This window comes from Medicago sativa, chromosome 3 (assembly GCF_051527215.1).
Source record: "Medicago sativa cultivar Bolivia chromosome 3, Bolivia_mono, whole genome shotgun sequence".
Classification (NCBI taxonomy): Eukaryota; Viridiplantae; Streptophyta; class Magnoliopsida; order Fabales; family Fabaceae; genus Medicago; species Medicago sativa.
In genome coordinates, this window is record NC_140751.1 from 25,570,075 (window position 1) to 25,582,510 (window position 12,436).

Genomic DNA, 12,436 nt, shown 5'->3' on the forward strand with positions numbered 1-12,436 from the left:
ATACTAGCGAGACTCAAACTCGAAATCTCCATATTCAAATCTAGCATTTGATTCTTCATCTTTAAATGTGAGAATAGGTATGATCGACCTAGACTAAACATAAATAGATTTGTTTGTTAAAATTTTCAAAGGCTAAGGGTTTGTTTGACAAGCACATTAAATTACCTTATAAACTCATCTAATTAAAAAGATATGTTTAGTAACAATAATTTTTTCACGAATCTATAGTTTAACTTTACTAGCTTATAATAACTATTTATAAACTAATTCAAATAGTTTATAACTTAAAACTTACAGTTTTCCTCATAATTTTACAAGTGTTGTTTTGATTGACAAATAAATGTTGATCAAATATATTTTGTATGTCATTTCATATTTATAAAGTAATTCAACTGTTACGTTTTAAAAATGGAATATTGTACTACAAAGAAGAAACATGAACTGCCTTTTAAACAATACAGGTTTTGATACATCAACCCACAAGTCAATTATCCCATACACATCAATATGTTACATTGTATATTTAAAGTAAATGTTAGCCTCTTATTATCTATAACATCATAGAAAATTGTGACTAGCTTACTCTTGTTAGTAGAAACGATGGACCAAACGACATATATAAGATTATAACTGATAATGGTATCTCTAATGGATGATATACCTATTAGGTACACAAGTGAAATATGCTTAATGAGATATGTTTGCATGGCGATGCTCCAAGCAACTCAATAAACATTATAAGTAGAAGCAGTGTGATTATTGATTCAATATATTTGCATCATAACAACAATGGACTCATTCCGTTTACGAACGAATCATAAGTTCATAACAAATATACGCATGTCTAAGAGCTTTAATACTTCAAAAATAATGCAAGTATAACACCACCATCAAATTTTGAATAACAACGAACAAATAAAGATTCTAGCAGAGTACATAAAGATCTTCTTTATATAAATCAAACATTGCTTCTAATTAAGCATCTTCTGAGTTCTGGACACCCCTTTGCTAGTCAATCACTCTTAGCCTGTTGTAAACCAACCCCTTGCAGGAAATGTTCTGCAAAAAAACAAGACAGCAATGGTCAGAATTATATCAGCTTGAAATTACACATGACAATAGTTCAAAGACAAATACACATGACAGAACAATGTGGAGATTCCAAATGCATGCAATTTTTCCTCTAACTAATGAATATGTAATCTCATTTTTCCGTTTCAAAAACAAATGTACAAAATAAATCAGCTTGAAATTTACAAATACAATTAAACAATAATTTGGTATTTTGAATATTCATTGTCAGCTTTATAAATAAGCCTAATGGAAGAAGTTTCCATCCCAAGTAAATAAAGGTCATCAAATAATCAGGGGCAAACAATTTTGCTAATGCCAAATTATAAACAACTCCTATCATGGCATTTAAAATGTTCTTATAGTTCACAGAATAAATTAATGTGATGACAACCAAATTCTAAGGACCTATAAAGGAAGGAGAAAGTGGTATGACACGTTATTTCGACCAAGATGCTCAAGGTCAACATGCTTCCAAACAAATTTAAATCAAATGGCATCTAAGCATGTATTATTCAATAATAATATATGCACCTTTAATGATCCATTACTTCTTAAGGTCCCTCAGAAACATCCAAGTTTTAAAGGGAACAAGCATTCAAGTATGGACATTATTGTCTTAGTGACATGAGGTACGAATAATTTTGACTTAAGTTTTATGTTGAAAAGCAAGTTAAAGCAGATAGCAGAATGGACGAATAACCTCAAAAACATATCCTTACGATAAATATCATGTTTCACTTGTCAGTCTCATACTTTATGCCCTAGTTTGAGTTTAACTCATACATTCAGTTAATTAACTAATTCCTATGTTAGAAAAAAAACCTAGTTTTATATGATAAAGTTAAATGAAGCCACATGCCAATGTTACTTATACAAGAATGTATTCTTTAGGAAATCTCTGTCCAAATATAAGATCATTTCAATACGAACTAGTTGCAAGATAACTTGCTCAGTTACAAAGGCAACTTTTGACGATCCACTCTGGAGGTGGCCAGAACAAGTTAAAATATTTAGGACAATAAGATAAAGGTGAAAGACGACCTTGATCAAAGTGTAAAACACAGTTCCCACACCACATGTTTTCAAAATACCGAAAGTCGCCACCATCAGTATAGACGACACAATTCCCTTTGGGAACACACAAACCCGAAGCAGAAGCAGAAAACGAACATTCATTCCCCAAGAACAAAACATTATCCCCTAAAGTTGTTAACTTCACCCACTTCTCCTTCTCATCAAGCTTAAACACATAAACTCTTATAGCATCAGGACCCGGGAACTCGAAACAAAAATACTCATAAATGTCCACTAGCAACAACTTTCCCTCTCTGTCGACTAAGAATTTTATGTCCCCGCCACCAACCAAAGGTTCAGCAACTAAGTGGACATTCGAGTTGTCCGGCCCAACCATAACTGTACGACAAAATTGGTTGACAGCATAAGGCCGCCCTTTGAAAAGGAAGATGTCTCCGAATTTAACTGACATCTCGGGGATCCCCTTCCAACTAGCATCGCCACATTTTAACAGTGCTGGTTGGGGGGAAAGGTCACCTTGCCAAGAACAATAGGTTTTTTTCCATTGCGCGTGACAATAGCGATCATTTCAGGGTACATGAAGTAAAAAGGAAAGGGTTCGGGGAAGTTGCCGTCAGCGGTGAACATGCATCCCAAATGGAGGATGGAGAATTGGTTAGAGTCGAGCACGTGTGGGAAATGAGAAGGGTCACATGAGTAAGTTAGTGGGTGATGAAGTTGGGTTTTTCCAACTGAGTTTTGGACAATTCTTATCAACCAAGGGCGTAGGGTTTGTTCATGTTGATGTTGTTTTGGTTTGATGAGGAAGATGGTGTTTTTGGATAGGTGACAAAATGAAGTATTGTCATTATTGTTGATGGAATCAATGTCGATGATATTGGTGTATGAGAATTTGAGGAGTGGGAACTTGAAGGGTAAAATATTATGATGATTTGGGATGGCAGAAGAGTGCCAATTGGAACAAACAGATCGAAAACGAATGAGATCAATTAGTTCATTGTCGAGGCGTTGCGATATCAGATTGAGAAGATCCTTGGGGAGTTCAGACCAATCTGCCTCGGCCATGGATGGAGCTAGGTTGCTGATTTGTGTGGGATTGAGCTTTTGGTTCTTCTTATATAGCGAGCAGCTCCTTCTTTGGAAATTTACGTCGTTTGAATTTTGAGCAACATATGAATGCCACGTATCTACAGATTTTGCAATCGGTAATTTATGACGTATTACTACTGTGACTATGAATCAATTAATATTCCAAAATACTTAACAAGGAAGTATATAGTAAAATCTGCCTCAAAAAAAAAAGTAAATAATATGAGAAAATCAATACTGATACAAACTTGCCAAAAAAAAATTACTGATACAATCTTTCTCTAATTATGAAATATTTGTTTTAAAGAAACCAAATTAACCTACTCAAATTGGCAGCGGAATGTCTTCTGTAAAAACAAATCATATTTATAAGAGAGAGAAAATAATTGTCAAAAATTGAAATAATTTTGTAACAAAAAAATACCTTTTATATAGTTGTAGCTAATAAAAACCAAAATTATTTTTAAAAAAAAGCCATGAGGTGATATGACAACCTCGGTCGCTTGATATGAGGGATGACAATTTTATTTCCAGGCACGCTAATGAAATTTCAACAGCATGCTATAATCGCAAAGCAGACTCTTGCCGCTACATCTACAGAACTCCACGCGCTATGTTTTCCAACTGCAGCAGTCTGGTGCTATTGCTGCCACTATAATCGAAGATTATGGCTGTTGCATATTGTCACAAAGCCCATATTTACCCCATCCCTCCCCACAAATAACTGATGACTTCTGCTTCAATTAAAATAAAGCATAAGCAGTGGCACCAGAATCATTTATAGCAGGTTAAGCTCAATTTCTGGTATTTGGTTTCTTTCCTTCTTTTACACTACAATTCCATACTCCATATATTTATTTATTTTGTATTCATATTCTCTTCTGATAAAGCAGTCACCGCACTAACCTGTATTCTGTTATAGCACTTTTCGGGTCAAACCCTCCTCGCCTCGATCAGATGATTATGTTTCAAAATTCTCCCCATCTTCCATGTTTTCAACTCAAACAGGCTACCAGTAATTAACATCCAAAGACAGCCTCCTCTATCTAATACCTGGTGAGCTTGGGCTGTAAGTTCAGCCAGGAAAGGTTTACTGGGAATGTCTCCCCGAACAAGAAGAATCATGGGAACACTATATCTTGCCAATTTCAACCTTGAAGACAAAATGAGTCTTGTTTGGGACATGCTGATAGAGCCATGAATGAGATCTATATATACAATGAGAATTTGATGAAGGTTCGCCTGAAAAGAATTATAGACCAGATATTCCCTCGGAGTCAGTCACATGGATGGGGAATTACTGAGTGTGAATGATGAAGGAATTCGCAAGAATTATAAGAAGAAAGTGGGAGAGTGCAAGAGGATCTATCGTAATGGATTTAAGGATAGAAAATGTTGTATCTGACTCTGCAGAGTAACCTCTGGTTTTCTTCTACCTTTTGCTTACTATCCAAATACTTTGTCACTCCTATGATTCACAAATGCAGTTAGTCAACCTAATCATGTCTCCAAAAAATAAGATATGAGTCTAGCTTCATAATGATACATAAATAAGCTACTCTACAAATGGGACATGACCCATATCTAACCATGGTTTGAAGTCTTGATTATGTAAATGGAACTTGGAAATAATCAATCGGGTTAGCAGCTAAATGTACAAGAAATGCTCGTTTTGAGCTTCAAATGCTAGAACTCAATACCTTATTTAAAAATAAAAATAAAAAATCATAACATAAAGACAATGAACGAGATATATTAAGATAAGTGCACTACAAGTCTACAACTATCTCTTACTCCTAATGTATTTTGCAAATTGATAGAAAGAATCAAAGAAGCATAACTCTTATTTCTCTTTTCAGGTCTGTAGAAGGTTTGTTGCCTCTAAACAATTGGATACTCCAACATTATAATTTTTAAAGTCACCAGTCAAGATCAACCTTGAGATACGAGTGTAACTGATCAACTAAGTTTCGACTTTATAGACCATAATATGATAATAATGCATTTGGTCAACATCAAATCAAAATAGCATAACTAACCTTGAATAAACACAACTTGCTTAAAGAGAAGAGTTGAAAACTCCACCAGAATGCTTTTCTTCTCATATCAATATGTAATTAGGGGTTAGCTGCTAAACATATAATCTGCAAAAGTAACAATAAAAGATGATCAAGTTCATCAACATTGTTACATGTTATCATACAAAGAACACAAGAAAGCAATATGACAATCACATTAGAAAGCTGTCAACGCAAGATAACATACTCAGTTAATGACTATGGCTTTTGACGATCCACTACGGAGGTGGCCAGAACAAGTTGTAATATTCAGGATAATCAGACAAAGGCGAAAGCTGACCATCTTGATCCAAGTGAAGAATACTTAATCTATCAAATGAGAAGATTTCATCGATAAAGATTATACAATTCCCTTTGGGAACACACAAATCTGAGGCAGAAGCAGAAAAAGAATATTCTGACCCTATGAACAAAACCCTATCTCTTAAATTTTTCTCGAACTTCACCCACTTCCTCTCCTTCTCATCAAGTCTAAACAAATTAATCATTAAATTAACAGGACCTGGATCAAAGTCAACCAACAGCAACTCACCCTCGCTCTCCAGTAAGAATTTTGGGTCATCTTCCAGCCCATAATCAACCAATGGTTCAGCAGCTAACTGGGCTTTAGGGTCATCCTCCGGTCCAACTGTAATTGTCCTACCAGTGTTGTCATTGAAAGCGTAAATCCTCCCTTTAAACACGCAGATGTTATAATGCATCATGTCGTCCGGTAACAAGAAACAATCTCCAGCCATTAACTGGACAGAGAGTTCGTTGAAGTGAGTATGTCGAAAGGGTAGTCAAAAGAATCAGTTGAGAGGAAGGAGGATTGAGATACTTTGGTTTTGCCACATGAGCTTTGGGTAACTCTAATCAACCAAGGATAGTTTTCTTGTTCTTGTTCATGTTCCTGTGATGGTTTGATGAGGTAGAAATTATTTTTGGAGAGGTAAAAGAAGGAAATAGGGATGGTGTCATAGTTGTTGGTGGAGAAAGAATCAATGTCTTGGAAAAGTGGAACGTTGAATGGTGAAATGTGAAAATGTTTTGGGATATGGAAGAAGAACGCCAATTGGAACAAACTGATCGAAAGCGAATGAGATCGATTTCAGTGTTGATTCGTTGCGATATCAGATTCAGAAGTTCCCTTGGGAGCTCAGACCAGTCTGCTTTCGATTCCGCCATGGATGATGACACAGATCTTCTTCTTCTTCTTTATTTTCTTTTTTAGTAACTAACAATAAATTAGAAAACAGAAAACTAAGAATGATGAATGATGCAGCAGATTTTCTTAATCATGGACAATCAAAGAAACGAGAAGCTGAAGATGAAATTATAGATTGTTGATAGTTACGAGGAAGGGTTTTTCCATTTGTAACTCAGTTATTGTTGAATTAAAGAATGAAATGGAAAGTCCTCATGAGCTTAACTCAGTTGGTATGTGCAAGGTTTGGGTTCGAATCTCGGTCACCACCAAAAAAAGAATGAAATGGAAAAATCAATGAGATTTTTCATTGGGATTAAAAAATAGATTTTGAGTTAAAAGAATTTAGAGATTTTTTTAAAAAAAAATTTAAAAAAATATAAAGCTATATATGTTTGTTTACTATCATAAAAATTATTTTTTTTAAGATTTGAAAATCTTACACTTGAGTTTATTGCCTTTAGAAAAAAAAAATAGATTTTGAAAAAGCTACTCGGAATAGTTTTTCATTTTGAGGTTAAATATGATTTTTTTTTTTTTTAGCAAAATGGATTTTTTTTTTTAAATCTAAAACAAACACTACAAAAATAAAAGAAAACTGATTTTTTATTCAAAAAAAATTCAAAACAAACGAACCTTAAAAATTCATTGATATTTGTTTCGTCAGTCTAACACAGTTTTTTTTGATACAAAAAAACAAAATGTTATAACACCGCTAAAAACGTAAATTTTGAATCTGCAAACAAATTTACAACATACATCCAAGTTAATAGTATACAATGACATAACGCCTACAAAAATATATGATAAATTTAAAGTGATCGGAATACACATGCATCAGGATCTGCAACGTTGACGTTCAAATCTTTGACTGAATAATTGATCTTTCAATATGAAGTGAATGAACACCACAAGAAGATGGGAAATCGCTCAAGACGACGAACAACACACCACCACACTTGTATGATCAAATCACGAAGAAAAAACTAGATCTATGTGAAATCACTTATTTAGATTGAAATTTAGAGAAAAATATGAAGAGGGATGGTTTCAGGTCAAAAATTGACCTAAAACCACCCTCAATCAAGAAACTAGAAGAGAAAAAAACTAGGGCCGGTTTGTTGGAGAAATTCTAACTCATCTAGCGCAGTTGATGATAGATATATTGCGGTATGGATGGATCTAAGTTTCTACATGAATCTCTAATCACTTGACTACTTGACAAAAAAAACCATGTTCTCTATAAAAAAAAACATGTTTAATTTTTTTTAGAAAAAAGACGAAAAATATAATAGCTAAGAACTCACACAAGCGGAGGATTTGGGGTTCGAACCTTCGATTACAATCTCCAATCTAGTAATTTTGACATTTTTATCAATTAACGTAAGATGTGTAGATAAAACAATTGGTCTGGAACACTCACAAGGCTACACGTGTACAATATTATGCCGCCTCAAGGCTTCGCACTCAAAGGAGCACGCCAACTCGCCTGCGCCGTGCCACACTGGAACACGCCTCCCTGTCGGGATCACGCTACACTTGTCCACTTCCGCTCTTAATCATACATCGTATAACCCGGAGACGGTTATGCCAAGAGCGCGCCTATATAAGGCTGGACTTGCTTCACCCTCACGGTACACAACACTTTTCACAACTCTCCTAAGACTTTTCTCTCAGTTCCATTACTGACGTGATCGTCGGAGTGCTAACGTGCCTGCAGACACCTTTCATTCCACCGCAGAAGACGCTTCGCCGCCGCATCGGAAGCCGTTGCCGATCATCGGGGCATTCTTCACAACCGTTGCGACACAACCTTTCTCACCAGACTTATTATTTTGCGCTAGAAGGAGGGGATCGTTTGCTAAACCGTCTCAGTCCAATGATCCTCCACCATAACCATTTTTTGTTACCTGCATCTCCGTTGTAACCGTTTTCGGATTACACGTTCCTCCACTACAACAGTCGACAGTTATTGCTCCTACCTTCGAAGTAATGGCCGGAACTCGCAGAAAAACCGCCGCAAGTCGCTCCACCACCTCCCAAGCACCGCGTTAGACGATCTAGATTCTCTAGAGTCAAACGGTTCTGATACTTGAACCGGTGAATCTTGAAGGAAGCGATGCTATCCTAGACACTGCAACCGGTGTTCGTGCTGCAACCGCCTTGAATGTCACGGCACTACCTCCACCTCTCTCACAACCGAATGACGCTCCTCTTCCATCTCCTCAAGCTCCACCGCCTCCAGAGACGAACGAAGTCCTCACGGACCTAGTAAACCTACTCCTCCAGTAGAATGATAGACTCGAACGCGTCGAGAAGAATCAGGAGAAAATTCTGACTGTGATCGCCATGCGTATCGATTAATCTCAACAAAAACCAAACGACGCATGTGGCGGTGGACCGCCATAGGAAAAACAAAAAGCCTCCCGAGGATTCGGACGAAGTAAGTAGCAGAACGCGTCTGCACCAATCGGAAAGCTACAAGCCTTCCAAACGCCGCGAAGAAAGAGATTACCCTCCAAATCGTAGCCGCCACAAAGGACCTTTCACCAGAAGAGTGGTTGAATACTCAATTCCCTGCACTTTCGCGAAACTACCAAAGCTGGAAACTTACGACGACACAGTATATTCGAACGAGCACATAGAACACCTGGATACCGTGCTCAACTATCATCGCGTGAGAGACGCGACCAAATGCAAATTATTCGTCCTCACACTGAAGGGTGCCGCCATGGGTTGGTTCAAGGGCTTGCGAGACAACTCCATTGATTCATGGGAAGAACTGTGCAGTGAATTCACATCCCACTTCGCTGCGAGGCTGAGGCGCCTGAAAACCATGGCGGCCTTGAATGCTATCGTCCAAGACAAGAAGGAAACTTTAAGAGATTATGTGGAACGATTCACCCAGGGGGCGTAGAAGTTCCAGGCGCCCATAACGGACTAAAGTGTTTCATATTCGAAAGCAACCTCTGCGATGACTGTAAGTTCAAAGAAGAGCTATGGCTTTGGGTCTTTATTATGCATTGGAATGGTTAAGTGATATGAGGTTTGACAATGTTGATTTTGCAGTGGATTCCAAAATTACCGCGGATGCCTTCAACCACCCTCGTCCAGATGTTACTGAATTTGGTCTTATTATCTCTGCTTGCGGAAGGTTGTTTAGTTCGAAGTTCACAAACTGTAAGGTTGAGTTTACTCGTCGACAAGCAAATGAGGTAGTTTACGCCCTTGGGGATGCCACATTATTAGCTAGTCCCACCACTTATTCTATTGTACCTCACTGTATTGAACATCTGATTATTAATGAAATGCTATAAACACATTTTATTCAAGAAAAATAAAAAAAATCCAACCATATAGTATACTCGCTCTGTCCCGAGATATATGCACCCATTGAGAAAAAAAAATTGTCCTTAAATATAATCTCTCTTCCAATTTTCTAGATGCATTTATTATTTATTAGTTAGTAGTTAACATTTGAATTCTCATTATATAAATAGGACAGATGTCATAAATAACTAAAAATTATTCACTTCCCTCCACACACAAAAACTAAAAATCATTCACTGTGTTTTATCTTACGAAAATCATATGCATTATGTTAGGCTCTTTTAATTACAGCAAAGCATAGTATGAATAGCATCTGATGTTGAGATTAGCTTACACATTAATGTTAGTAAAAAAACTTGCAAATTATTTTAGCGATATATCATATAGACAATAACTAGCAATACTAAAAACTGATTCAACAAATCCGTAACTAATTGGAACAGTGCAGTGTTCCTGAAATGCAACTGTAGCTTATTCCAAGTATTTTATTCATCTACTAAAATTATTTAATGAAACTATTTTGGAAACCTATTTTCCACTAAATCTTGCACGCAGGCACGGATTCAACCGATCCCACTTGCCTCCACTTGTTTATTGTGTTTTTAACTTAAAATTAAATATTTATGCAGTTTGACCCCATTTATATAATATTAATTGTTTTTACAAAGTTCATTTATAACACTATAAAAAAATTACAAAACTAGGACGGATCCTAATAATGAGTGTTTTAAGAATACTTGTTACGAACTTAAAAGAAGTTATTTTTTATAAAAAGTTGTTTATTATTATATCGTTAAAAATAACGCTAATTTTTTTATAAAAAAAAAAATTCTTTTATAAAATCTTTAATCAATTCAATTAGAGCATATCGTTAGCAAGATCATAAAACTACTATTATATTCTAAACTATTTTTATATTTGTTGAAAAAGACTATGTGATTGATGATGATGGTTGAAAAAATAATTAATTAAGATTATATTTTTTATACTCCGCTAGAAATTGAAAAATATTTTTAAAAAATCAACATTTTAAACCAGGAAGCTTCCAAGCAAAATATCCGTGTTAATTTTCTTTTCTTATGAGCAAACATCGGTTGTTAGTTTGTCCGAGGGTGGGAAAATTTGTTAGCAGCAAGAATCAATACTCTGAGAGTCCAAACCCATACATACCACTAGGCTACATCCGTGTTATTTGAGAGCATAACTAACAATCATGCATCGTGTTAAGTTTTCTTATTTACAACAAAGCATAGTGTGAATAGCATCTGATGCTCAGATTAGCCTACACAATGATGTCTGCCAAAAAGAAAAGAACATATTAATGCAACAATATAGCATTATATAGACAATGATGATTAGCAATACCAAAGTACTTCTTAACATTTGTAACTAAAAACAGTGAAAATCTTCAAACTGAACTTATTCAACAAATCATAGCAGGGCAGTTTTCCAAAGTACTCTTTACCATTTGCAACTTAAAAGTAGTAAAATTTTTACAAATGAACTTAGTCTGTGACATTGACACTGATTTCAAGCTACAATATAGAGGACCGACAATTTAATAATAAGTAGCGTCAGGAGTTTCCTCATTGTCATTGGCAGAGTTCAGGGAGTGTGTTCAGTCGGGAAGGTAATTTGTAGGCAAGTCTGTCACTGGGCAATCCATTCCACTTTATTCTTTTTTTTAATAATCAAATTCATTCCATACTTATTCCTGATATGATCACCCTGCGATTTTCTGGCTATCCCACTGCGTCTTATCCCAACTCCCAAGGGGAATGTTGCACAAATGGAGGTTCTTGAATTGCAGGATCATATGATCCCACAATCATATTCGCGATCCTACTGACATCGCTCCTAACTCCATTACCTAACTGAGACTAATAGAGACCAAATTTACCTAACTGAGACTAATAGATACCGGTTGTAACCAGTACAGCTACAAAGTGCACTGGCAAACGCAGACTAGACCCCAACTAGTCCACCCTATACTCACCCATCAAGCAACCAATGTAGCAAAATATCAAACTAATCAGCAAATTAAGTAACCGAAAGAATAGACGGCAAATTAATTAACAAGATAGAGATTATAGATCACAGAGACGTGAAAAAATTGTTTCTAGTAATAGCTAGTTTTATCCAACACATATCAAAGGAAATGATAACTATTAAAAATTGATCAATAATAATTGTAAAACATTTCCATCTGACTCGGCTTTGAAGATTTGTATACTCAAAGTTTTGGTAATTAATTATTTGTAGTTCTTAACCTATCGTCATACAAATATAGCAACTGATCCCAATAGCAAATTGTTGCTGCAAGGAGCTATAAAAAGGTTATATGTCTATTTATGATTCCTAAAAATTACCTCATCAATATATTCTGGCCAGATTTATGTTTCTGCAGATATGGCAAGAAAATAATATTTTTCAAATGTTGGGACAAATTACATTGTTGGAGAAGCATCTTCTTAGTACCATGATAAATTATGCTGGCTTAATTAATCTAAGCCCCATTGATGTATGTATGTAACTCAGAAATTACCATACTTGTATCATATAGTATTTTGGGTATAAAATGACGTGTGTGTGTGTGTGCGCGGTACTCAATGTGGGATTTGGCACTCAATAATACCAAAATCCC

General features: G+C 35.7%; 3 protein-coding genes across 3 annotated transcripts; 1 reads left to right on the plus strand and 2 right to left on the minus strand.

The window, feature by feature from the left end:
* Nucleotides 1–1,913: 1,913 nt before the first annotated feature.
* LOC146936665 (F-box protein At2g17036-like) lies at nt 1,914–6,526 on the minus strand. The gene is made up of 3 exons (XM_085751355.1): nt 5,464–6,526; nt 5,238–5,342; nt 1,914–4,666 (listed from the first exon to the last, which is right to left on the minus strand). Exon 3 carries the CDS (start codon nt 2,558–2,560, stop codon nt 2,024–2,026), a length of 537 nt encoding a protein of 178 aa, XP_085607481.1. The 5' UTR covers nt 2,561–4,666; nt 5,238–5,342; nt 5,464–6,526; the 3' UTR covers nt 1,914–2,023.
* LOC146936666 (F-box protein At2g17036-like) lies at nt 5,495–6,013 on the minus strand. The gene has a single exon (XM_085749264.1). The coding sequence runs from the start codon at nt 6,011–6,013 to the stop codon at nt 5,495–5,497; it is 519 nt and encodes a 172-aa protein (XP_085605390.1).
* A 2,935-nt stretch (nt 6,527–9,461) lies between the features above and the next one.
* LOC146936667 (uncharacterized) lies at nt 9,462–9,779 on the plus strand. Its single transcript, XM_085749265.1, has one exon. The coding sequence runs from the start codon at nt 9,462–9,464 to the stop codon at nt 9,777–9,779; it is 318 nt and encodes a 105-aa protein (XP_085605391.1).
* Nucleotides 9,780–12,436: the final 2,657 nt, after the last annotated feature.